Here is a 23,611-nt window from a genome sequence, read left to right on the forward strand (position 1 = left end):
CTCCCCTCCACAGCATGTCTTTTTCCTGGTTCTCTCCCTCAGCCCCAACCAGTCCCAGCAGAAGAATGCCCCTCCCTGAGCCTGGTTCTGCTGGAGGTTTCTTGCTGTTAAAAGGGAGTTTTTCCTTCCCACTGTCGCCAAGTGCTTGCTCACAGGGGGTCGTTTTGACAGTTGGGGTTTTTCTGTAATTATTGTATGGCCTTGCCTTACAATATAAGGCGCCTTGGGGCAACTGTTTGTTGTGATTTGGCGCTATATAAATGATATTGATTTGATTTGATTTGACTGCCAGATTCTTGCATTGCATCCTGATCGTGAAGCTTCCATGACCTTGACCTCATCTTTCCTGCCGCTTCCATACGCTCTGACGTCTGAGCTCTCCACATCTCGTTCATAGGTAACCTGGCCACCTCTAATTTCCATATTAGAGCTCACTGATGTTTTTGGTGTTTCCAGACACTCTGCTGTGCGGCTTTGTTGTCGCACACATTCCTGGCTCCCGTGCCACATTCTGCACAATGTCACCTTGGAACTCTCTGGCTCTCAGCTGCAGAGCATGTAGCTCTGCCACACTTCAATTAAGTTCCTTCATATTCTGTGAGATCCCATTTTCACCCTGCCCCTGTTTGTGACTATGCATGACTCAGCTCTGTGCGTCCCACCTGGCTCCGGCTCCAGTGCCATATACTCCAGGATTTCAGTTTGCTTACAAGACTGGCCCGGGAACCTGTAGCTGCCTAATTTCCACCGTGACGAGTGGGCTGTCTCTCCACTCTGCAGGCACTCCCAGTGTAGCATAATTATTTATCCAGTTATTGCAAATAAATATCTTTTCTTTCATAACCAGTTCTGTTCCTTGCTCCCAGCATTTGAGTTCATAGTCTGTACCTGTCTGGTCCCATCTGGACCTCTAACCATAACACAAAGTACACGTAAAAATCACTGCATGTTTTATTTTTTAATTTTAATTTTCCATATCCCAATATTTTCTGTTTTGGGATTGTACAATCAGCACCATAGTTGGTGAACAATGGCTGTGTGTCTTAAAGAGGAGATATCAAGTACCTCATGAAGAGTTCTAATTGAGAGTAGAGAAAGCGTAGCAGGGATCTGCGGGCCGTGATTTCAGCATGACAGTCGTTGACCACTTGGCCTTGGTCACTCAGGTACTCGCCATTGATGCACTTGGTGCCTGTAGATAATGCCACAACCTGGGCGTGCCTCAGGTCCAAACCTGTTAAAGACAAGTGTGCATTTATCAGACTTCCCTGGACAATATCAGCTTAATTCTTGAAGTGAATAATACCAACAAGTACAACAAGTATTATTGTAAAGCTTTAGCACAATTACCCTCACACGATGCAGCAGCCACATAGGCTCAGAGGACAGCAGCAATGAGTCACAACAGTTTGTTTGTCAAAGGGAAAAAGCTTGTGTGCTAAAACAAGGTCATACCATTAATTATGTATTAAAATATTGCCAAAATACAGTATGGGGGACACCGCTGGACTGATAGTATTGCACACCGGGCATTTGCCCGCTGGCCTGATGGCCTACGGATTTTTTTTTTTTTTTACGAAGTATAATATATAATATAATAATTTAAAACATAACGCTATAGGTGGATACCGGTATATAAACCCTCCTATTGGTGCATAAACTGGTAGATCAGCCCTTTAGTCATGATTGATTGTGGCTTGGACCAATGAGGTGAGGGGCAGGCCAATTACCCCTCCATCTTGGGCCTCGGTTGGGCTACACAGTGCGCCAGTGCCAGACAGAGCGATAACGAGCGATATGGATGGTGGCAAGAAGAGGAAAGGTGGCACTGAAAGAGCCAGTGATCAGAAGAGAGTAGCCCTTCAGGCAGATGCTGCAAAATGTCTTAAAATAACAGACATGTTTGCTTCGCGTGGACGCGGAGCATCCACATCTGCGGCAGCCTCAGCAAGTGGTGGAGAAGAAGTTCAACAGGTGGAGGAGGCGGGGACCACTACGGCCATGACAGAAATTGAAGGTTAACTTCAGCTATTAATTGATGAACAGCAACCTAACTTGTTCATAAATCAGACATCTGTGTGTGAGAGAGACATTCTGATCTTCTGGTCCGAAGTAAAGTGCTGTCTAACTGTTGAACTTCTATTATTATGTGAATCATCCCTTTTTATTTTATACTCTAAATTAAATGGATGAAACAAATCCTATTCTTTCCAAGTCCTGGCATAATTTCACATACCTAACATTTTACTTTAAATTGAGAGTCATTCTCTAAGTTGATTAGCAACACAAATTGGTAATAAAAGAAATCCTTGATGTTACTTGTAGCTTGCAGTGAGATAAACTGTCAGCAGTTTCAAAAGTTCAACCTTTGTATCCAGTCATTGGTCCAGTCATCCAGTCATTTCTTGCTTTATATGATGAATTGTATCACACAAGTAATGATATATTATTTATAGTATAGCCTACAGTATTTATATAACAAATATTTTTATATAATTTCTATTTCTAAGTTTAAGTAACAAGGCTGAATGAAATGATGGCTTATTATGTCTAAAAGGTAATGTGTCCTACTGTCAATAGATCGTAGTTTTGATAAGCCTATGATAACTGTATTTCGGGAGAACTTTTCATAATGCTTCTTATAGTGTTAAAATGTATGTGTCTCCTGGTGCACATTGATCGGTTAAGGGACCAAAAAAAAAAAAAAAACGCTGTCACAGCAGGCTTAATTTTTTTCCCCTTCGATACCTGGTGGTGGCCTGGTCTTGGTTAAAAATGCCCGGCCTGAAAAATTTCCCCAGTCCAGCTCTGATGGGGGAGAAGGGCCTTAGTCAGGGAGGTGACCAAGAACCTGATGGTCACTCTGTCAGAGCTCCAGCATTCCTCTGTGGAGAAAGGAGAACCTTCCAGAAGGACAAGCATCTCAGCAGCAATCTACCAATCAGGCCTGTATGGTAGAGTAGCCAGACGGAAGCCACTCCTTAGTAAAAGGCACATGGCAGCCCGCCTGGAGTTTGCCAGAAGACACCAGAAGGACTCTCAGACCATGAGAAACAAAATTCTCTGGTCTGATGAGACAAAGACTGAACTCTTTGGCGTGAATGCCAGGCATCGTGTTTGGAGGAAACCAAGCACCATCCCTACAGTGAAGCATGGTGGTGGCAGCATCATGTTGTGGGGATGTTTACAACATCAGGAACTGGGAGACTAGTCAGGATTGAGGGAAAGACAGTTATCACAAAAAAACGAGTCATCATAACATGACATCATACTTTGGAATTAATCTGTGGCTCCATTCTTAACATTAACAGCTACATTCCACTGAAGCGCACGGTTGGACTTCTCTAAAAGCTACGTCACTGCACACCGAAACACATCAGCACTTTATTTTTGGAAGTCTCTGTAGCTGTCATGCTGTGGGGATGTTTTTCAGTGGCAGGACTGGGAGACTAGTCAGTCCTGACTTGTCTCCCAATGAGTGCAGCAATGTACAGAGAAATCTTGGATGAAAACCTGCTCCAGAGTCGTCTTGACTTCAGACTGGGGTGACAGTTCATCTTTCAGCAGGACAATGACCCTATGCACACAGCCAAGATATCAAAGGAGTGGCTTCAGAACAACTCTGTGAATGTCCTTGAGTGGTCCAGCCAGAGCCCAAACCTGAATCTGATTGAACATCTCTGGAGAGATCTGAAAATGGCTGTGCACCGACGCTCCCCATCCAACATGATGGAGCTTGAGAGGTGCTGCAAAGAAGAATGAGCAAAACTGCCAAAGACAGGTGCACCAAACTTGTGGCATCATATTCAAGAAGACTTGAGGCTGTAATTGGTGCATCAACAAAGTAATGAGCAAAGAGTGTGAATATTTATGTATGTGTGATTTCTTAGTTTTTAAAATTTACTGTCATCTTGGAATAAGGCTGCAACATATACAATGTGGAAAAAGTGAAGCACTGTGAATACTTTCTGGATGCAGTGTAAATGATTCGGTTAAAAAAATTACACGATGATCTTCAGAACACACAGATTAATGCCCAAATCAAATGAATATAAACAGGCATGTAGCTCTTCAAGATCACTGCACACGCATTTCAAGTATTAAAAAGCTTAAAGTGACAACTGCTGCTACAAAATGCACAGAAGTGCCTGTACTTGTATACTCCTTTTACTTCCTGTCATATGTATTATTTCAGCAATATTTGTCTGTTTGTTCGTCTACTCCTCCTGGGTCTTTTGGCTATTTCCTCCACACTTGATATGTGTAAGACAGTCAACCCCAAAATTGCCCCTACAGAGTTTGCTTTGGTAAAAGTCAATATCATTAGGTCTCAGGTTGAAATGTTGATTTTCACTCTGATGCACATCAAACCTAGAATACATATGCAGGGGGCATCAGGAATTTACACAGATGGGGTCAAATTATCCAGAGTCAAAATTTGTTTTTCACTCTGGTTTGCACCAAACCTGGTGTAGGTACTGTATGGAAGTGGATTCTGGAATTGCTCAGCAAGGTCAAATTAGTCAAAAGTCAGTCACTGGAGCTGAGATAATCTCTGCCTGTCTGTTTGTTGGCCTGCTCCTCCAAGGCCCTTTTGCTAATATTAACCAAAGGTGGTATGTAAATGAAAGTTGACTCCAAAATTATCCCTAAAGAATTCATTTTGGTAAAGGTCAAAGAATTAGATTTTCAACCCAGTTTAGACCAAATGTGGCACACATTTAGGTGAACACCAGAACTGCCTTGGCAAGACCAGCTATAGGTTAATTGGTCACTTGTGGAACAGTCAAGTTCACTGGGGTCAAAAGTTAGACTGCCATTACTGTCTTTATCCCCACAGTACAATTATCAAGTTAAAAACAAATAGTGAGGAGACATGAAGTTAGAAAGAATTTCACATTGGCATGTCTATAGTTACAACACCGGAATAGAGGAATACAATGTATGCTTGTAACACAAGGGGGTCTGTCAAGATCTCAAACAAACAAACCAACAGACAAACAAAAAAGAGACCAACGTGGACTCTTAATACAAAACATATTGTTCCCTCTTCACATTAGTGTTTACTTATATAAGTCAAGCTTTTTAGTGCCTGAATATTTTGTTTTAAAAGTCTTTGTATCAAATACACTTTCAAAAATAAAAAATAAAAAATGTAAAAACTCACATTCTCTGCTGTTTATTAGAATACTTTCTGTGATAGTTTATTTATATATAAATATATCATGTTACCTCAAAGTACTATAGATGAGTAAGGTCTAGATGTATACATGAGTAAGCACACTGGTGACAGTGGACTTTATTCACATAATTAAGTCATTAAGAAATACACTGTAGAGCAAATCTGTTGTGTGGGTCGCTGAAGAGGAGGTACTGCTGGCCCACCACCACCAGATGGTGCCCTGCTTGGAGTGCGGGCTCCAAGCACGAGAGGGCGTTGGAGCCGCTGGAAGTGACAGCTGTCGCTTATCAGCACCAGCTGTCACTCATCACCATCACTTTAAAGGCCGGACTGCAACTCCACCTCCTCGCCAAGAAATCAGCTACCGAACAAGGTAACCTTCTCTGCGGTGATTATTATTGTAACTTAACAGTGGTCTGTGTGCAGCCATGTTCCTGCGAGGTCTATTAAAGGCTGGATTAGCGGACAGTGAGAGGACGACGGTCTTCGTCTCTCACTCCATCCAGGAAGGAGACCAACAGGAGCTGCACGGGTGATATTGTATCTGGAGGTGGAGGTTCTCCCTCCTGGAGGAACAACTCAGGGAACAATTACTGGGTGTGTCTTCACACACCCACCATTAACTGTTTCTGTTTCTGCCAGCAGTACCTGGTCTGACAGCTGGAGACGGTGGCCACCTGGGACCAGGACTTGGCGGCTCCGGTGTTCTTCAGATCCGTTGGCAGTGGAAGCCGTGTGGGATCCGGCTCTTCTCTGGACAGACGTCTTCTATCCTCGAGCCTGCCCACACGTCACCTTGTGTATGATTGACTGTACTCCTCAACTGCAGTTGTCTGTATTCCGTTGTGCAATTCACAACATTAAATTGTTACTTTTTGGCTCATCCATTGTCGGTTCATTACCGCCCCCTGTTGTGGGTCCATGTCACTACACTTTCACAACAAAATCAGCGGGTCTCAAACACTGAATAAGTGTGCAAGAAACAGACTAGTGAGGGAAGCCACCAAAATCCAAATGACAGCTCTGATGGAGTTATAGACACATCTGTATTTGTAATTGGAGAAACTATGCTTGCACCACCAGCCACAGCTTCATAGTGATTATGGTGAAATTTTCTTTGAAAAGACAAAGACTATGAAAATGTGTTGTTATTAAACCTAATTATGTAAGACTACATGTTAATAGTGGCATGATTTTGCTGACTGCATTTATTAAAAGTTTATCTCACACCATGGAGGCTCATTAAAAAAAAAAAATCTTCTTTATTTAAGCAGGTGAGTCCTGTTAAGATTACAAGAGCCCACATGCATAGGTAGCTCAAAGAATGTATGTTTGTATCATCATCAGGGTTGTAGCTACGGTGGGCGGCGCCGGGCGGTACCGCTCAGCACTGTAAATTTCCTCTCAGCTTTTGGTTCAAATTTCCTCTCCCGCCCAGCATGGATTTTCCAAAAAATGAACTGAAATCTTGCTGAAAAATGTACCAATTTGATTGTATTTCAAGCTTACAGTGTCATACTTTTGTTTTAATTTGCAATTTCAACCAAATAATTAAAGAAATAAGAAATATATTTCTCATTTTCTTCACATCTCTGCCGCAAACAGCAGAGAGCTCAGTAGTCAGCTGCTTTCAGCGCTGAAAGCAGATCAGAGTGGAGACACTGTGCTTCTCTCTCCACCTGATTTGAAGGAAAAAAACTCCATTAAAATGTTTCATTAAAATAATCGAGAGTGTCAGTGTCCCTAGATGCTGATACATTCAGAAGTTTATGGTTTATTTTACAGTTTAAAGGCTCCAGTTTCCTAAAAGCTCAGAGGAAACAGTGAGAGTGAGTAGGAGGGGTGAAGAGGAGGCGAGAGCATGCATGAGAGAGGGGAGGAGGGGGGAGAGGAGGAGGGGGAGAGGGGCCTCATTCAGCTCTTGTTCAAACAAGGCAATTAGTAGTTATATTGTTTTTTGTTGTTTTTTTTAAAGTAATGCAATCCCACTCAAACATGTTGGAAAAAACTGTCATGACAGAAAAACTCCGCCTGCTTCACTGGAGGAAAGAAGAAGAAGAAGAAGAAGAAGAAGAAGAAGAAGAAGAAGAGAGCAAATGCTATATGCCCATCAAATATGAATGTGTTTTTAACCTTTTCAATGTTATTTATTTTATTAACTTAGACTATGACAGAAATATTTTAAAAAGAACTTTGGTATTACAAATATTACAACATAAATGTAATTGCTTTTGTCTAGTATTCTTGATTTCAATGAATCTAAAACCACTCAAAATTGGTTAAAATAGGGCTTGCCAATAGCATTTTAGAGGTATAAAACCCTATAGCTTCAAGGGGCTTTGGACCCATGACCCCGCCCCCCTGGGGACCCCTGCCCCCATGGCCATGAGCTGCAATCACATAATTTAAGCTGCACTAAAATGGTTCTAGCTAGCATCCTGATCATCATATATGTATTCATCATTGTAGGAGGACTCATGCTATCGTTTTCAGATTCAAAGTGAATTTAGCAACATGTGGAATTCAGTGACTTCATTTTTGACCCGTGCAAGCATGCAAACAGTATTTGGCTACATTAAGAAAACAGTACAGCTGGAAGGTAACACTGGTTACGACAATGTTAGATGTATCAAAATGTCTCACATTACACCACACAATCAAAGCCATCTTCTGTGACATGTTGACAAGCTTGCAAAAACAACATTTAAAGCATATTTAGTTGCATTCATTTTTAATAATTTATTTTAAAAATGCTTGTAATGCCTGTGCACACTACACTGTGATATTTTGTTTCAGTGTCACTTTGTTGCAAGCGGTGGTATTACTGAGGAGGATCACCACCTACATTATGAGATCCAGAGTCAGTGGTTCATGCTATTGTTTCATCTAGAACTGGTGATTTTAACATCTTAGACTTTGGCTTGCCACACACAAATATCAGGAGTCTTCAACTTGTTCAGAATGCTGCTGCTTCAGTTCTGCTGCTTCAGAAAATATGACCATATTATCCCAGTTTTGGTCTCACTTCATTGGCTTCCTGTTCATGTCGGGATAGATTTTAATGTTCTGTTGTTGATATAAAATCCTAAATTGACTAGTGGCCTCTTATCTGGCAGACATGATTAAACTTCATGTATGGCCTGTGCTTTGTGTTCTCAGAATGTGTTCCAAAGATAAAGATGATGTCAGCGGGTTATAGAGCTTTTTTCTATTGATGCACCTTTTTTGAACAATAGTCTGGCCACTGAGATAAAACAGTCCGATTCTGTGGAGTTGTTTAAAGTTAAACTAAAGGCTGATCTGTTCTCTCTATCTTATAATGAAATTGTGCTTTTTTGTATTTATTCATTAGCTTTCCTCTTACATCTGTTAGTCACAGAACTGGTGGAAAAGAACTCAGTCTCGTCTAAACCAAATTCCTGGAGAATGTTCCTGAAGTATAGGAATCACTGCCAGTGAGCATGTTAGCATGTTGTCTGTGAGCTTGATTTGTTGTTGAAACTGATGTTACGATGGAGCAGCATTGTGACTGATTGATTCTGCTTTCCTCTCTCTCCAAGATCCTGCCTGTGAGACTTGGATGGCGTAAACTGAAGTGGTAGGATCAGCTTGGGAATATGCTGCTGTGGTCTGAGGACAAACTTTGGATGGAACTGTCACCACTCTGTGAAAGGTCATGCAGATGAGCATCAGCACTAAAAGAATTAAAGAATGTTAATAGACATAAGATGAGCTCATGTGACATCATGTCTGAGTGCGAGAGTCTTCTGCATTTAGACACGTGCAGTCTATACTGGAACTTTTGTACTCCTGAATGGTGCATCTAGTAGGGGAGTTAAGAGATGGATCAGGGTTGAAGTAAGAGGAAAATTTACTGAATCAGTGACTGATATCAAGACAATCTTTGAATCCATTATGCAGTCCATTTTACTGGGGCTCTAACTTTGACCTTCTGGTTATTTTTTCAACCATCTGTCACCTTACCACTGTTGCTCTGGGGGTTGGTAAGGTTAGACCTTACCTGTGTGAAGCACCTTGAGGCAACTCTGTTGTGATTTGGTGCTATATAAAGGAAAATAAATTGAAAATTGAAACTGAAATTGTCACTTTGAACACTGTAATGGTTCAGACTGTCTGTGCTGTGGTTTTGTCTTTGTCTTGATCTAGTAAAACTGCAAATGGAGACACTGCAGATTCTCGAGAGCTGCAATCAGAACATCCACTGAGTCATCAAAGGTCACAGCTGCTGGTCTTGTTCTCCACAGGCCTAACCAACACCCAGCTCACGGAAGCATGGATCAATGTTGGAGCCAGGAGACATCCCTGACATACAACAGAAGTCACTGGGGAAAAAAAGTCAGAGCCCTGTGTGTAAAGGCTGCGATGATGTCCAGCAACCTGGTGGAGATCCTTTGAATTCTCAGGATGTCTCAGTGAGTGGTCCAGTGAACTGAATCAAATGTTTTCAAAAATCAACATAGGTTACAAAACAGCACTGCTGATATTCATGTTTGTGTTCAAACAGTCCTCACAGAGCTACGATGTGAATATTTCATTTCTTGAGTGTGAAGATTTACTGCTCCGCTTGCTGAGCAGCAAGTAACTGTGACTGTATGCTATTAAAAATAATCCTTGCAAGCACCTTTCCTGGCATAGACAGAAGTGTAGCAGCCCTGTAGTTGCTACAACCCAGGCGATAACTCTTTCCTTCTCAGAGTGTGATGACAAGATTTTCCTTAATATCTGTGTCTATGATATCTTTGTCCCAGATTGAAATAAAGATTGTTTGCAAACCTTTTTTGTAATTTTGGGGCAGGTGGACAAAAGCCATCAAGTAGTGAGTTACCCCACCTCACAATGGCTTGAACAAAGGCAAGGGAGGATCAATCAATAGGTTTTCACAAGAATATTTACTTTGGGCTGCCAGTGTTAGATGTCTGAAAGATCAGGTGCTGATGGAGAACTAAAAGGTAGAATACACAAGGCTGGTTTTGAAATGTTTGATGCAGTACATTCCACAAATGTGCCAAGTCAGGTTTTAGTGGTTCTATGCATTTCTGCATCCAACACTTTACTGAACTACCCTGGATCCCAAATGCCAATCACTTACACAGCAAATTTTGCAGAGTAAAATGCAATCTACAGGGACAACAATGGATCCCACTCAAACAAGAGATAAATTAACTCTGTTATAGTATGAAATCAGCTCTATCATCTTGTCAAATCAATTTTTGCAACTGCAGTAAGAGTCATTCACAGCATGATACAGTTGATTGAACACTGTGATAGAGTTTATCTAACTCTTTCTGGAGTAGGACCAAATGGGAGTTCCGACAGAGTTTATTTTGCTTTGCAAAATTTACTGTGTAGGCAGACCAGCAGTCTTTTCCTGAACCTGTGGCCTTGTTCAGTTGCTGGTATTGCCAAAACTGAAGGACCTGCATGCTGCATGCTCAAGCAGATGCACCACAAGTTATAGTAAAAAAATGCAAATAGCATGCTTCATCTCGGTCTTTTAAGTAACCACTCATTTAACAGAATATCATTCTAGACATACCCAAGACCTAGCACCAAAGACATACAGTTGTTGTATGATCAAAAACTTGCATCTATACAGTAAGATGGGAAGAACCAGGACTCTGAGGCATGAAAGTCAGAAATCTGACACACTCCCACCACACAAGCATGATATTGATGGCTGAGTTCAGGAAGTCTCTGAAGCCTGTATCTTTGTCTTTGTCCAGAACAGCTGGATCCTGGATCCACACATACAGTAGTATTCAGAATAATAGTAATGTTATGTGACTAAAAAGATTAATCCAGGTTTTGAGTATATTTCTTATTGTTACATGGGAAACAAGGTACCAGTAGATTCAGTAGATTCTCACAAATGCAACAAGACCAAGCATTCATGATATGCACACTCTTAAGGCTATGAAATTGGGCTATTAGTAAAAAAAAAAGTAGAAAAGGGGGTGTTCACAATAATAGTAGCATCTGCTGTTGACACTATAAACTCAAAACTATTATGTTGAAACTGCTTTTTTAGAAATCCTGTGAATCACTAAACTAGTATTTAGTTGTATAACAACAGTTTTTCATGATTTCTTCACATCTGCGAGGTATTAATTTTGCTGGTTTGGAACCAAGATCTTGCTCATTTACTAGTGTGCTTGGGGTCATTGTCTTGTTGAAACACCCATTTCAAGGGCATGTCCTCTTCAGCATAAGGCAACATGACCTCTTCAACTATTTTGACATATCCAGACTGATCCATGATACCTGGTATGCGATATATAGGCCCAACACCATAGTAGGAGAAACATGCCCATATCATGATGCTTGCACCACCATGCTTCACTGTCTTCAGTGTGAACTGTGGCTTGAATTCAGAGTTTGGGAGTCGTCTCACAACCTGTCTGCGGCCCTTGGACCCAAAAAGAACAATTTTACTCTCATCAGTCCACAAAATATTCCTCCATTTCTCTTTAAGCCAGTTGGTGTGTTCTTTGGCAAATTGTAACCTCTTCTGCACATGTCTTTTATTTAACAGAGGGACTTTGTGAGGGAGTCTTTCAAATAAATTAGCTTTACACAGGCGTCTTCTAACTGTCACAGCACTTACAGGTAACTCCAGACTGTCTTTGATCATCCTGGAGCTGATCAGTGGGTGAGCCATTGCCATTCTGGTTATTCTTCTATCCATTTTGATGGTTGTTTTCCATTTTCTTCCACACATCTCTGGTTCTTTGTCCATTTTAAAGCATTGGAGATCATTGTAGATGAACAGCCTATAATTTTTTGCACCTGCATATACGTTTTCCCCTCTCCAATCAACTTTTTAATCAAACTACGCTGTTCTTCTGAACAATGTCTAGACCATCCCATTTTCCTCAGGCTTTCAAAGAGAAAAGCATGTTCAACAGGTGCTGGCTTCATCCTTAAATAGGGGACCCACAAAACTGACAAACTCACTGACTGAATGCCACACTACTACAACCCCTGGCAAAAATTATGGAATCACCGGCCTCGGAGGATGTTCATTCAGTTGTTTAATTTTGTAGAAAAAAGCAGATCACAGACATGACACAAAACTAAAGTCATTTCAAGTGGCAACTTTCTGGCTTTAAGAAACACTATAAGAAATCAGGAAAAATAATTGTGGCAGTCAGTAATGGTTACTTTTTTAGACCAAGCAGAGGGAAAAAAATATGGAATCACTCAATTCTGAGGAATAAATTATGGAATCACACTGTAAATTTTCATCCCCAAAACCAACACCTGCATCAAATCAGATCTGCTCGTTAATCTGCATCTAAAAGGAGTGATCACACCTTGGAGAGCTGTTACACCAAGTGGACTGACATGAATCATGGCTCCAACACGAGAGATGTCAATTGAAACAAAGGAGAGGATTATCAAACTCTTAAAAGAGGGTAAATCATCACGCAATGTTGCAAAAGATGTTGGTTGTTCACAGTCAGCTGTGTCTAAACTCTGGACCAAATACAAACAACATGGGAAGGTTGTTAAAGGCAAACATACTGGTAGACCAAGGAAGACATCAAAGCGTCAAGACAGAAAACTTAAAGTAATATGTCTCAAAAATCAAAAATGCACAACAAAACAAATGAGGAACGAATGGGAGGAAACTGGAGTCAACATCTGTGATCGAACTGTAAGAAACCGCCTAAAGGAAATGGGATTTACATACAGAAAAGCTAAACGAAAGGCATCATTAACGCCTAAACAGAAAAAAAAAACAAGGTTACAATGGGCTAAGGAAAAGCAATCGTGGACTGTGGATGACTGGATGAAAGTCATATTCAGTGATGAATCTCGAATCTGCATTGGGCAAGGTGATGATGCTGGAACTTCTGTTTGGTGCCGTTCCAATGAGATTTATAAAGATGACTGCCTGAAGAGAACATGTAAATTTCCACAGTCATTGATGATATGGGGCTGCATGTCAGGTAAAGGCACTGGGGAGATGGCTGTCATTACATCATCAATAAATGCACAAGTTTACGTTGATATTTTGGACACTTTTCTTATCCCATCAATTGAAAGGATGTTTGGGGATGATGAAATCATTTTTCAAGATGATAATGCAGCTTGCCATAGAGCAAAAACTGTGAAAACATTCCTTGCAAAAAGACACATAGGGTCAATGTCATGGCCTGCAAATAGTCCGGATCTTAATCCAATTGAAAATCTTTGGTGGACGTTGAAGAAAATGGTCCATGACAAGGCTCCAACCTGCAAAGCTGATCTGGCAACAGCAATCAGAGAAAGTTGGAGCCAGATTGATGAAGAGTACTGTTTGTCACTCATTAAGTCCATGCCTCAGAGACTGCAAGCTGTTATAAAAGCCAGAGGTGGTGCAACAAAATACTAATGATGTGTTGGAGAGTTCTTTTGTTTTTCATGATTCCATAATTTTTTCCTCAGAATTGAGTGAATCCATATTTTTTTCCCTTTGCTTGGTCTAAAAAAGTAACCATTACTGACTGCCACAATTATTTTTTCCTGATTTCTTAGTGTTTCTTAAAGCCAGAAAGTTGCCATTTGAAATGACTTTAGTTTTGTGTCATGTCTGTGATCTGCTTTTTTTCTACAAAATTAAACAACTGAATGAACATCCTCCGAGGCCGATGATTCCATAATTTTTGCCAGGGTTGTATTATTGTGAACACCCCCTTTTCTACTTTTTTTTTTTTTTTTTACTAATAGCCCAATTTCATAGCCTTAAGAGTGTGCATATCATGAATGCTTGGTCTTGTTGGATTTGTGAGAATCTACTGAATCTACTGGTACCTTGTTTCCCATGTAACAATAAGAAATATACTCAAAACCTGGATTAATCTTTTTAGTCCCATAGCACTACTATTATTCTGAACACTACTGTATGTAGCATACTGGATTTACTAATTAGATATTTTGACAAATGGAAGCACTCATTAACTATTTTATATCATTCATTATTATCACTTACTGAAGCATTGCTGGGCCGGTAGCATAGATTTACATTTACGCTACCTGTCTACCTGCCCGCAGGAACAGGCGGGTATCCCAATACCCGCCCGCTGTGCATAAAGTGATGACATCATAGCATGCGCAACCCAAGAACTGTCCGCAGACAATGACATGAAACTACGGGCCTTAACTAGTACTGTGCCTGCAGTCTTCCATGTCCTCACTATGTTCCTCACAGTGGAAACTGACAGCGGAAATCTCTGAGATAGCTTTTTCTATCCTTCCCCTAAACCATGATGTTGAACAATCTTTGTTTTCAGGTCATTTGAGAGTTGTTTAGAAGGTCCCATGTTGCCACTCATTAGAAGAGATGCAAAGAGGGGAAACATTTGTAAATGGCCACCTTAAATACCCTTTCTCATGATTTGATTCACCTGTGTAAGGAGGTCAAGGGTCAATGAGCCAAACCAATTATTGTGTTTCAATAATTAGTGCTAAATGCATTCAAATCAATAAAATGACAAGGGTGCCTAAATTTATGCACCTACCCAATTTTGTTTAAATAATTATTGCACACTTTCTGTAAATACTAGAAATGTCATTCACTTAATATCAGTGTGTTCATCTGCTAGATGATATATTTAACTGAAATTTCTGATCCAGACAACCAATGATTTATAAAGGAAAATCATGAAAATGATCAGGGGTGCCCAAACTTTTGCATACAACTGTATATACATTCACTATTTTTTATTTAGAAGCTTTGCTTCTGCCTACGCCCTTTTTTAGTTTTTTTTGGCCACACAGGTATATTGTTAAGTTGTTCTTTTTATGAGTTCTTGTTATTGTTTACGGAACCCGGGAGAGGTCACTTAAAGTGATGTTTTTTTTTCTGGCCATGATAATTCATACGCACTTTTTCCTTTAATTGAGCCAACGAATTAATAAAATGTGCTCTCAAATTAATAAAACGTGCGCACGTTTTCCTGGCTGTGATAATTTGTGTGCACGTTTTAATGGCCGTGATAATTTGTGCGCACGTTTTCCATTAATTGAGCCTTTGAATTAATAAAACGTGCGTACGTTTTCCTGGCTGTGATAATTTGTGTGCACGTTTTAATGGCCGTGATAATTCGTGCACACGTTTTCCATTAATTGAGCCTTTGAATTAATAAAACGTGCGTACGTTTTCCTTTAATTGAGCCCTCGAATTAATAAAATGTGCGCACGTTTTCCTTTAATTGAGCCCTTGAATTAAGAAACGTGCGCACGTTTTCCTTTAATTGAGCCCTTGAATTAAGAAACGTGCGCATGTTTTCCTTTAATTGAGCCCTCAAATTAATAAAACGTGCGCATGTTTTCCTTTAATTGAGCCCTCGAATTATAATACAACGTGTGCACGTTTTCCTTTCGTTCAAAATGATATGGCCTAAATTGTCATCCTCAGGATGGGGAGACACTTTGCCCTCAGCATCCTTTTTAATGTTCTTAAACTCCAGATGATGCCATGCTGGGCAGCTGGAGTTCTCTGTATGGCCTTGTTCACCCAAACCATGATGATATACTCTGACCAGATCCATTTCTAATGGAGAAATGTATTACACTGTCTCCTGGTTTGCTGGCTAATAGCCAACATTTATGTGTCATGACAATATTGAGTGCACGTTTTACAAATTGTGGCCACATTTAAGTAGATCCTGCCCTTGTTTTACCCAAAGATGCTTAAAACATGCACATAATATCATAAAACAAGCGCACAATATAATAAAACGTGCGCACAATATCATAAACCGAGTGCACAATATAATAAAACGTGAGCACAATATAATAAAATGAGTGCACAATATAATAAAACGTGCGCACATTCTCTCCACATGCAAAACATTTTGCTATGACACTTCCAGGGCTCCATAATTGCTGATTTGTGTGCTGAATAAATAAGTTCATTCATTCATTCTTGTGCATGCTTTCTTCTATTCTGAGGACAAGTGCAGAAGCCACAGTGGCTTCAAATGCTTGTCACACTGCTGTAATAATTCATTGCTACAGCAAACAAGAAATGGCTCGTCGACAACAGAGGCAGTATTGCTGGTATACAAATTTAGCCATAGGGAGCTCTTCCCAGTGAGTAGAGTTAACAGAAACAAACATTGCTACCTGACTGAGGACACACCCATACTCAAAATAACCCTGCCTCCTCTTGATAATTAACAGAGAAAGAGACAGTACATTTCTCAAAGAGGATTCACATAAGTACAGAGACATGATTGACTGAGGTGGTGCAGAGAAGGAAGTGGGTGAATCAGTAAGTTAATAGCATACAGTTCTGCCATTCCTTCCTCGGCTGCCACAAATCTCTCTCATCGCCTCTAAAAGTCAAGCTCCACTGGTTTCTGGCGGACCTGCAGGCTTCGCCGGCCCGGCACATGAGCTTTTATCAGACTCGGCCCAGATGGCACTGAGCGGCAGAGTCCTGACACCTCTACTGGTAGGGAGAGGGAAGGAGGGCAGGGAAGGAGAAAGAGGAAGGAGGAGGGGAGTGGTTGCACACTATATATGTGGAAAGCTGGATAAGAAAGACTATAAAGAAGAACAAGTTTGCTTTAAAAATTACCTTAAAACACACACTGAAATAAATGCACTTGAAACAAATTGTCCTCAAACAACCGGCCAAGTTGTTGAAGTTTTAACAATTCAGATTCATATGCAGGACTATTTAGTCAATAACACCACCTTGTTTTATGATGAAGAGAACTGTACTGCATTCCAGTGCATTCAACATTAGTTGAAAGGTAAATTTTTTTAATCGTTTCTCTGTGCATGATCAAGGATGAAGGTGCCTGAGTGTTGAAGACCCCCAGTGGCTGGAGGCCAGTGGGATGCTCATGCTTCATCTGGTTGTGGCTCATGGATGGTTTCTTTCGAGAGGCAGGGACGGACCAGTTGTCTGGCTTGGTGGTTGCCATCCAGGATCCAAGGTGGTTCTGTCGTGTCACGGATGCAACAATGTGCAACACCAGCATGTACTCCAGACCTGACTCAACTTGTGATACTGTCACTTCTTTTCGAGTGGACGAGTGGAATGGTTTATTAGCTAGGAAGCCATGTTTTTTTTCCTCAAGCCTGTTTGTTGTCATAGAAATGTCATCAAAAATAGTTTTCAAAAAACATGGTGAATAGATTTTGTGTTTAAGTAATGACTTGATTTACACACTACTTGCAAAGGTTGATTCTTTTGTTGAATGGATACACTATATTTTTGGGGGACAGAGTCAAGAAATTTGAAGAATATTTCTTTCAACTAGAGAAATTGTTGCTCTTACAATTACAAATTGTCTCAAAACATACTGAAAATATTGTCTGGTCTGTAATACTGTAGATAGTTACATTATGGAGGTGCATCTTCATAAATAGGCAGAGCCTGAATATTTCACGGCACATTAAAAAAAAAAAGTATTTACTTGATTTATTTACTTAGCTTTTCATTGCACACTGTGTCTTTTCAGATATTTCAGAGAAGTGCACTCTAACAAATGGACATTTATGTTTTTCAAGACAATACTGCAAAACATGTGAGTTTGAAGGTCCTGTGCAGTATCTCAGGCTTCAGATACTGTGGGACCCAGAATCTGACTCTGTAGCTTGAATTCTATTTGTACCATTGACCCAGGTTCCTAATTTGCCTTGAACTCTGGAGTGTCAGTGATTTCAGCGAGTTATAGACAGTTTCTACAGCAGCCCCCTGAAGAATACACTGTGGGGAAAAAAGTGTGCGAAAGGCACTGGTGCACACATATGCATGATGGTGGCAAGATTGTTGTGGGATGGCTGTGTTTATATGGCACAATTTTAGAAGCCTGCCTTCCTTCTTGCGTCACTCCTGCTTGGGAGCTGTCTTTGGTTCTGAACAGTGATGCTTTTTCTCAAAGAGAAAGTCTGCCGTGTCTGCCGTTAAATATACATGTCTGCGGCAGACACATGCATGCTACAGCTGTATGCATAGGAGGACATGCTTTGCAACACACCCAGACATACTCTGCACCATTTGACCCTGATATGTTCGTCTCAGAGAAACGTGTCAGTCTGGACTGCATTGAGCACATTATGCACTCAATTTGTTTAACTAGGGTGAGTGCTCTGAGCCATGGTCAGAGTCAGGCTGCAGGTGCAGGTTTGGCCCGACTTGCAGAGGAGACCATTTTCCTGTGGAGGAAAGGATCATGATTAAAAGGAAGTTTTATATGTTGTTCACCTTTCGGCTGCTCCTGTTTTGAACAGGGTTGCCACAGCAGATCCAGCACAGATCCGCATGTCGTGATTTGCCCCTGCTCCATCTGTGATCATTATGATTTTCTGTCGGTCTGTCTTTATTGAGTTCTTTTGTCTGCTTTTTTGATCATCTGTTTATTTTGCTTTGTCACAGGTGCTTGTTTTCTGTTCATCACATTTCACCCACGTTTTGAATTTCATTCTGGTTTAGTTAAGTCTTTGATCCACTGTCTTTGATTTTTGTTCATCATTACTTTTGTCACAGCTTGTTGTTTTCTGTTCATCACACTTCTGCCACATGTTGAGTTCTGTTCTTGTTTAGTTTAGTGTTGATCCACTGGTTTTGATTGTTTCATGATTTGTTTATATCACTAGTTTGATTTGTCAAGTTTATCACATTAGCCTTCGGTTGTATTGTTGGTCAGTTCTGTTCTGGTTTCGGTCCTTTGATTTTCTTGATGCCTGCTTTTCTATTTCTGATCTCATACGAATCTTTTCTTGTCAAGAGTCCATGCTTTGTTCATTAGTTGTCGGACTTGTTTTTTTTAGTATTGCTAGTTTATGATTAATAGTCATGTCCATGTTGTCTCTGCACTCCCTTGTGTACACTCTCCATCTCTGTTCTCTTATAGTCACGCCTAGTTTCATTTGTATCACTCTATCCCTCTGATCCCCGCACTCTCTTGTCCTGTACTTCCTCATATCTGTTGGCCACACCCTGTTTTGTCTGTCATCTTGTCACTGCACTTTCTTGCCTCACAGTGTCTCATCTTTGTTTGTCCACACCCTCCTCCTGCCAGCTCACCACACCTGTGTCACATCACTGCTAATTATCTTCTGTGTATTTAGACCCTGAGTTGTGTGTTCTGTGCTTGTTTGTTGATGTTCTGTCTCTGTTCCAGCTCACGCATCCTAGTTCCTAGCCAGAGTTCTTTGTTGCCGACCGTGCCTGTTTTTTGACCTTGCCTTTATCTCAGCCCTTGTGACTCTGTTTGCTGTGCTTGGACCTCAGCCTGTATTTTTGACGACACCCTTGCTTTACATCTGCCTGTACCTCAGTTTTGCTGACTGCCTTTTTGTGTACCAGACCCACTGCCTGAATTTTTGATAAAGCCTTTTATATCCTGCCATCTGCTTGTGAGTCTGCAATGTGCCTCCTGCCTCCTCCTGTGCCCAGCTCCCCTGAGAATCATGACAGCACTGGGATTCAGCACAAGTTTTAAGCCAGATGCCCTTCCTGACACAACTTCTGCTTTACTTGGAGAAACACACACACAACCCCTGGTCTTCAGAAGAGGTCTGCCATCCAAGTCCTAACCAGGACCCATTCTCCTTAGCTTCCGAGATCCGACATGATCAGGCTTACAGAGAGCAGACTGGATGCAATAGGATGTTTTATTTCCACAGACAGATTTCCAAAAGATGTGTGTCTGTAGCGCAGAGACATGAAGAGGTGCAGCCACAGGAAATCTGAGCACAAACATCACAGGTCCAGTGACCAAACTACAATTGACATGACTGTTTAATACTACTATTACTACTTGGAAAATACATTCTTCATTTCATTCAGAAACCTCTAGGCTAAAAGCAGGTCTAGTTTTTCATGTTACTGACAAACATTAATCTGGTCTCCAGCGCGCCATAGCATGAAATAGTTCCTCTTCTTATCATGTGTGAAACATAACTATTGGATAAATGGCTTATTGCAGAAATTATTCTGGCAGGACAAGCTTTAGGACCCCTTCACATATAGCATAAATAAGAACAAATCAGGGCAAATCACAGCGAAACAGCCCGAATGAGCGAACCCTGAATACATCGAGCCAACATCTGGAGGGACACATGGTCAGGCAGGCGTGAATGAGCCCGCTTCAGCAGTTTCGGGCACGCTCGTGCAAGAACACAGTGCAGCAGCTGGAACGTGCTGCACCATATTGCACTGCTGCTGTAGAGAAAAAAATTAAAACCATACACCCTAAAAAACACCGCAAATTCTAATATTTAGATGAGATTTATTGTCATTGTCATTACACGAGTGCAACAACAACAAAATTACGTTTACACTCCAATTACCTTAGACAAAATACAGCAATTAATCCACAATTATTACTAGTTTACCGTAATAATGGTACACATCAGAACTAAAGACAACACATATACATTTGACATTGTTTATGTGCACTAAACTTGAAGCAGTTCGTCATCGGAATTGCGGCAAAGTGGGTGAAGGCTGCAGCAGGAGGGGCCCGCACTGCCCAGCTTGGGGTGATTGAAGGCTGCAGCAGTAAAAACCGCACTGCCTTCGAGGTGGCAGGGAGGAAGCCAGTACCATGCACCATGTGAAACTGACCATCAGATCATGTGAACACGCAGCAGGCTATCTGAATGTCACGCATGTGCAGCCCAACATGCGCGGGCCCGGCCTGACATGCCTGTCTGCCCAATGGCGCTCCTTAATTTTCCTAGAACTCTGAAGGTACTTTGCTGTGGCTTAGTTGTCCTCCTAGCTTTCTCATTATGGCTCCTGTTGACTTATGGGACACTGAGGTACTTCTCACCCTCCTGTATGTCTGGAAATTTCACTTTGTCAGTTTGAACCACATTTTTGCCACCATTCGACCACACTTGTCCAGTCTGAGTGTCATGCCGATGTCTGCTGCACATCCTGATGAGATGGATAACAGCCCCAGAAAAAGTCCTTCTCTGTTCCATCTGCCAAGAATATGATTGAAAGAGCAACATTGTTTTGAATATGTAATGTCTTGTGGACATACTGCCACCTGGTGGATGATTAGTGGAGGCAATTGCCTTATGAGAGTCAGTTGATAAAGATGGTTCATGGATAGTAAGTCCCTTTGGCCACTCCCTTGTTCTTTCACTCTGGGTCACCACAGCAGATTCAGAGTGGATCTGCATGTTGAATTGGCACAAGTTTTACGCCAGATGCCCTTCCTGACTCAATTCCACATTACATGGAGAAATGTGATAGGAGTGGGGTTTAAACCGGGAACCTTCTGCACTGAGACCAAGTGCACTAACCACTTGGCCACCACCCTTGCTGGCAAACATCTTGAAGAACTATAGGTTAGAGACTTCAGACTTCACTTCAGACAACTTTATTGATCCCAAAAAAGGGCAATTACGTTTACACTCCAATTACCTCAGACAAGATACAGCAATTAATCCACAATTATACTTGTTTCCGTAATAATGGCACACATCAAAATTAAAGACAACACATATACATTTGACATTGTTTATGTGCACTGAACTTGAAGCAGTCCGTCATCCGAATTGAGGCAAAGTGGGTGAAGGCCGCCCAGCTTGGGGGTTGAAGGCTGCAGCAGTAAAAACCGCGCTGCCTTCGAGGTGGCAAGGAGGAAGCCAGGGTGAGGGGAGTGGAGAGACACGGGGTGGGGGAGGGTAATACGGATGGAGAATTCCGTTTTGTGCAGATGAGTTAAATTTCTGTCAATTTCTGTCCGTGTGTGTGTGTGTAAAGTCTGACAGTTTCTGTCCATGTGTGTGTAAAGTCTGATGTTGCTAGGCAACAGCAGGCTGGGGGGGGGGGGGGGGGATAGATGAGAAGGGGGAGCCGTATTCCTTCACCAAGGCCATAGATCCTTCTGGGGGAAGAGCAGGGAATTTGGCTTTCAGGAGCCGATAGGCTGCCATGTTGATGTTTGGCGGAGAGATACAGAATTATATTTACTGCACCCCTGACCATCGAGAGTCCAAATTTATGAAGAATATTACACAGCATTGTCCAACTCATTAATCATGACGGACTGATGAGGGGACAAAATTCTGGAAGCAGCCGTCTTGCTAATATTCCTGTGGGTCAGGGCAGTGCACAAACCAATCAGTACCAAACCTCCAACCATAAAAGCGAATACGAATGAATCCTCAACGTCTTCCACAGAGAGTGGAGCCACATGTCACACTCCATTCTCTCAGGCATCAAGAGTAAAGCCCGCTGGGTAGGTTCCATCAGGGCATGCAGGGTCCCCCAACCCTGATCTCCTTGTCGAAAACAAATGGTGTCAATGGTGTTGAGAGACCAGCTGATCAATTCCATAGTTAATCCAAATCATAATTGAAGAATTTCACAGTCTGGTGAGCTGGGACTTTGAAGGTCAGAGCAGAGACAGAGAGCAGAAAGGAGGAGAGGAGAGGGGAGGAATGTGACCGGCCTTGCCGGAGTCCCAAGCTGAGGGACTCCCGGCAAGTCCCTCAGAGGTCATGTATTTTGTCTGCCTCTGAACAGTGGACGATGTTAACAACATTGTTAGTTGTGCTCTGCCAAGCTAACAAGCCAGCAACAACAGGGAGAAACATGATGACTAATATGTGGGCAATTCCCAATTAAGAACTTGATAGAATGTGTGACTAGGGATAGCGACAAAGCTTTTTGCCGGATTCTACTATTTCGTGATGCTAATGTCAAGCATGGCTCTATTTCAGTCACTGTTCCAGAGTCTGTACTAAAACAAGATATCACTACCTGCAAACACTATAGTGCAGCTGATAAGAGCATATTCAGAGCGGAATCCTACAAATGGTGATACAAGCATTAAATTCGCACAAATACTCCTTAGACATTACTTAAAATTAGAGTTGCCCCAATTTGGTAAAAAGTGATGCAAATTATTAGTTGACTTAACAGAGTTTTAAAAGGGAATAGTTTGGACCATGTGTCATACTTAGTTATCATGTTACAGAGTAACATACGAGGGCTGTCAATAAAGTATACGTCCTTTTATTTTTTCAAAAACTATAGGATTTCATTCATATGTTTTGTACATCAGACATGCTTGAACCCTCGTGCGCATGCGTGAGTTTTTCCACGCCTGTCGGTGACGTCATTCGCCTGTGAGTACTCCTTGTGGGAGGAGTCGTCCAGCCCCTCGTTGGAATTCCTTTGTCTGAGAAGTTGCTGAGAGACTGGCGCTTGTTTGATCAAAATTTTTTCTAAACCTGTGAGGCACATCGAAGTGGACACGGTTCGAAAAATTAAGATGGTTTTCGGTGAAAATTTTAACGGCTGATGAGAGATTTTGAGGTGATACTGTCGCTTTAAGGACTTCCCACGGTGCGAGACGTCGCTCAGCGCTCTCAGGCGCCGTCGTCAGCCTGTTTCAAGCTGAAACCTCCATATTTCAGGCTCTATTGATCCAGGACGTC

At 41.5% G+C, this 23,611-nt stretch overlaps 1 protein-coding gene across 3 annotated transcripts in view; it reads right to left on the reverse strand.

The window, feature by feature from the left end:
• The window catches only part of adarb2 (adenosine deaminase RNA specific B2 (inactive)), an 870,518-nt gene that overhangs the window by 109,357 nt on the left and 737,550 nt on the right, over positions 1 to 23,611 (reverse strand). For all 3 annotated transcript variants that reach the window (XM_034171864.1, XM_034171857.1, XM_034171872.1), the window contains one exon: positions 1,066 to 1,234. In XM_034171864.1, coding sequence (XP_034027755.1) covers positions 1,066 to 1,234 — 169 coding nt within the window. The remainder of the gene's footprint in view (positions 1 to 1,065; positions 1,235 to 23,611) is intronic.

Source organism: Thalassophryne amazonica, chromosome 1, assembly GCF_902500255.1.
Source record: "Thalassophryne amazonica chromosome 1, fThaAma1.1, whole genome shotgun sequence".
NCBI lineage: Eukaryota > Metazoa > Chordata > Actinopteri > Batrachoidiformes > Batrachoididae > Thalassophryne > Thalassophryne amazonica.